This window comes from Anomaloglossus baeobatrachus, chromosome 2, assembly GCF_048569485.1.
Source record: "Anomaloglossus baeobatrachus isolate aAnoBae1 chromosome 2, aAnoBae1.hap1, whole genome shotgun sequence".
Lineage (NCBI taxonomy): Eukaryota > Metazoa > Chordata > Amphibia > Anura > Aromobatidae > Anomaloglossus > Anomaloglossus baeobatrachus.
Window position 1 is genome coordinate 796,244,544 of NC_134354.1, and position 3,847 is coordinate 796,248,390.

Consider the following 3,847-nt stretch of genomic DNA (forward strand, 5'->3'; position numbering starts at 1 on the left):
TATCATGAAGATTCATTAGCTAAAACAGACCCTTTCATTATAACAGATGGATAATCTAAGCCAGACTCAGATTATCCAAATGTTTTCCAAAATTAGCATTTGGAATTTAGAAAGTCAGCAAATGTTGGAAAGCATACCGTCATGCCTCAGATTCGGGACCTAAACTGGTGACCTTGTGCTGTGTGGTCAGTTTCCTTCCCTTTTGGGCCACAGCCTGGTCAATTTGTGTTGGAATGCTGATGGATATTTTATGTTTGTGCTTCCCTTGATTTGGTGTGCGGTTAGTCAGGGATTCTCACTTGCTTATTGTCTCTGTCCTATCACATCCAGGGTGGGACTATTTATTCCCTCCCGAGAATAGGATTCTCTGCTGGCTATATTCGTGTGTGGGTTTCTACTAAGAAGTTCCAGCCCTGCAGCTAGGGTTTTGCCTTTTAGACAGAGATCAGTGTTGTTTTTACTCTGTGTTTGCTCATTTGCCTTTCCTTCACCTTCCTTCTGTTTTCTATTAGGTTGGTAATTTCCCTTATTTGCACTTATTATTTCTCCCTTGTCCACTTGTACCTGTGCTTTATGTATCCTCAACTGTTGTTCCCATCTATCTTTGCACGCTTGCCCTATCTTGGCAGCTGTGCATAGCAACCTCCCCTCAGGTTCTTCAGGAGGTATGAGAAACAACTCGATGGCCTTTTAGTCAGACAGGTCTGAGATGTTGAGATGTTGCACTTTAAGACTTGTGATATATATAGATGTATATAGTGTGACCCTGGCCCCTGGGGTCCTCCTCTGCTTCCTGGACTCTGTAGAGGCCTATGTAGACCGCTTCCAAACTGAATGTAGCAAAATAAACTTCCCTCAGCGTAAAGCAACCTGAGCCTCATAAGGTAACATTATGGAGAACAGATATACTGAGAAGGTGTTACATTAATATAGGGTAACCTGTGGTTTCTTGTATTCACAGAAGGTGATCAAGCAATGTCAACACAAAATGAAACTTTCTACCAACCGGAGCGCTTCATTCTGATTGGCATTCCCGGCCTCGAGGTGGCTGAGTTCTGGATCTCCATCCCCATGTGTCTCATGTACGTCCTGACCATTCTCGGGAACAGTGCCATGCTTCTCATCATTTTGCCCCAGGAGACCTTTCATAAACCAATGTATCTGTTCCTCTGTATGTTATCTATTATTGACCTGGTGGCAACGACAGCCACAATTCCCAAAATCCTGAGCATCTTCTGGTTTGATGACAAGGAGATTGACTTCAATGCATGCCTGGTTCAGCTCTTCCTCATCCATGCTCTTTCCATGATGGAGTCGACTGTCATCCTGTCTATGGCATTTGACCGCTATGTTGCTATTTGCTATCCCCTCAGATACACTTCCATTCTTCCCAACTCCATGATTGCCAAGATTGGGGTTGCAGCGATAACTAGAGGCTCCGTCCTCATGGCACCGGCTCCATTCCTGATCAGAAGGTTGTCCTACTGCAGAAACAATGTGATCTCTAACACCTACTGTGAACACATGGCTGTGGTGAAGATCGCTTGCACTGATACAACCATAAATCAAGTGTATGGCCTGATTGTGGCACTCCTGGTGATAGCGGTAGATGCTATATTTATATCTATGTCCTATTTGGCCATATTTATAGCGGTTCTTCGATTGTCCTCCAAGGAGGCTCGTGAAAAAGCTTTAAGCACATGTGCCCCCCACGTCTGTATCCTCATCATCTCTAATGTCCCAGCTCTCTTCTCCTTCTTCGTACATCGGTTCGGACATAGCATTCCTCTCCACATTCACATTATTGTTGCCAATGTCTACATTCTCGTTCCATCCATGTGCAACCCATTAATTTATGGGGCAAGAACCAAAGAAATTCGCAAAAGGATAATTGTGATTTTCAAAAATCTTAATTTTTTGAAGCAATTTATATAGAACGGCCACATGTTCTGCAAAACTGAAGCAAGTATTTGAAGTATGAAAAGACCTGAGAATTCCCATAAAATCACATCTCAGTCTATAGGATATTGATATCTTCACCAAATCCACATTGAGGTTTGGGAGAGAAAAAGGAACAACCCATCTATTGATGGAGGCGGATGTCCACCTAAACCTTAAGACAGAGAGGAAATTGTAACATGATTGTGCCAAACAACCAACCTGTCACTAATTTAGTCTGTTCATCAGCAGAAGCTCCAGATCAGATGACTGTGTGTCTTGGCCAGAGTATGGACCTCCATAGCGCGTGGCTCCAGTAGAAGCCGTATCAGTGGGACATTATTGGCTGCTAAGATTGCAAAATGTTTTATAAAACTCAATCATATTAAGAGTTAGTCATATCAAACTGTAATAAAGTCTTTATCACCTTGTCCAGGTTCTTATCTCATATTCATTATTATCATTGGTCAATGGAGAAACCACAAAATTGGGCTTCTGAATCCTTTGGTCTGTGGCAGTGTAAAAAAAAAATCACAAGAAATCGGCAGAAAAACACCAGGACGCAATACTAATGCATCACTGGATGCAGCAGCGCCATGATAAAGGAGCAGGCAGCACAGGTAGAAAAGACTGATGAAGAACCATTCATGCCGACCATCCATGGAGGGGCAGCATTTTTGTATTATAAATCACAGATAGGGCTTTTTTTAAGGCGCCAGTCACACAGATGTATTATACAGTGTCCAGCTTACATGACTGGCTTATAGGTCATGCCCATAATAATAGGCAGCCTAGACCTAAGGACAGACATCCCCATTTGCCCCTAGTGTTGCTGTCATGCCTTGAACCGGGGATCTTGTGTGGCAAGGTAAGTTTCCTTCCGTGCTGAGCCATGGCCTGGTCAGTCTCTGCCCTAATGCTGATGTATGTTTTATCTCTATGTGTCTCTTCTTTTACTTTATGGTGATCAGTTGTTCTCACTTGCTTATTGTCTCTGTCCTATCACATTCGGGTGGGGCTACTTATACCCTTCTGAGACCAGCCTTCTTACCTGGCTATACTTCTGTGTGGTTTTTACTAAGGAGTTTCAGCCCTGCAGCTAGGGATTTTGCCTGTTATTCAGAGTCCTGTGATGTTTTACTCTGTGTTTGCTCATTCCCTTTCCTTCACCTTCCTTCTGGGATTGGTAAGAGGTTTCTATTATTGGAATTCATTATTTCTCCCTTGTCCCTTTGTGCATGTGCTTTACGTTTCCTCACCTTGGGTTCCTATCTATCATTGCACACTTGCCCTATCTTGGTTGTTGTGTGAAGCAACCTCCCCTTCTGTTCCTTAGGAGGTACAAGAAACTACTCGATGGCCTTTCAGGCAGACAGGTCTGAATTGTGGTATTTTAGTTGTGCAGCTAAGGATATTCCAGTCTGTGCAGGAACCAGTAGGGTGTGGGTGCAGTTGCAGTGTTTTATTCCCCCTTTACCTGTGTTGGAATACATATGTGCATAACAGTTGGTAGAAGAAATTGTGGTGTCTGTCCTTATGCGCAGCTTCCATATTTTGCTGGGCGGCCGCCTGGTCTAGTAGTCTGGGCTTCACTTCTAGGCTGTAAGCCGGACACTGTGGACCAAATGTATCTGTGTGACCGTTACCCTATAGAAGCCTTATCCTTGTGCATTTATAACACCTACAGCCTTCCCCCTCTATGGGTGGCTGGGGTTTTTCATCAGTACAATGCGGTGGTGCTGCTTCTGCCTTTATCACGGAGCTGATGCATCCTGTAGGGCATTATTCTGGCATTCATAATTATGTCTGGCTTTATTATGGGATGTTTTTCTATTTTATGTCCTATTTGGTGAGTTGCTCTATGGCAGCATAATAATGGAAATAGAGGAAATATTCAATTATTTTGAGA

The 3,847-nt window shown here is 43.4% G+C and overlaps 1 protein-coding gene across 1 annotated transcript; it reads left to right on the forward strand.

The window, feature by feature from the left end:
- Positions 1-975: 975 nt before the first annotated feature.
- LOC142290780 (olfactory receptor 52P1-like) lies at positions 976-1,935 on the forward strand. The gene has a single exon (XM_075334781.1). It carries the CDS (start codon positions 976-978, stop codon positions 1,933-1,935), a length of 960 nt encoding a protein of 319 aa, XP_075190896.1.
- The last annotated feature ends 1,912 nt before the right edge of the window (positions 1,936-3,847 follow it).

Excerpts from the sequence above, each read along its gene's own strand:
- LOC142290780 (XM_075334781.1), top strand. The coding sequence starts at position 976 with ATGTCAACACAAAATGAAACTTTCTACCAACCGGAGCGCTTCATTCTG.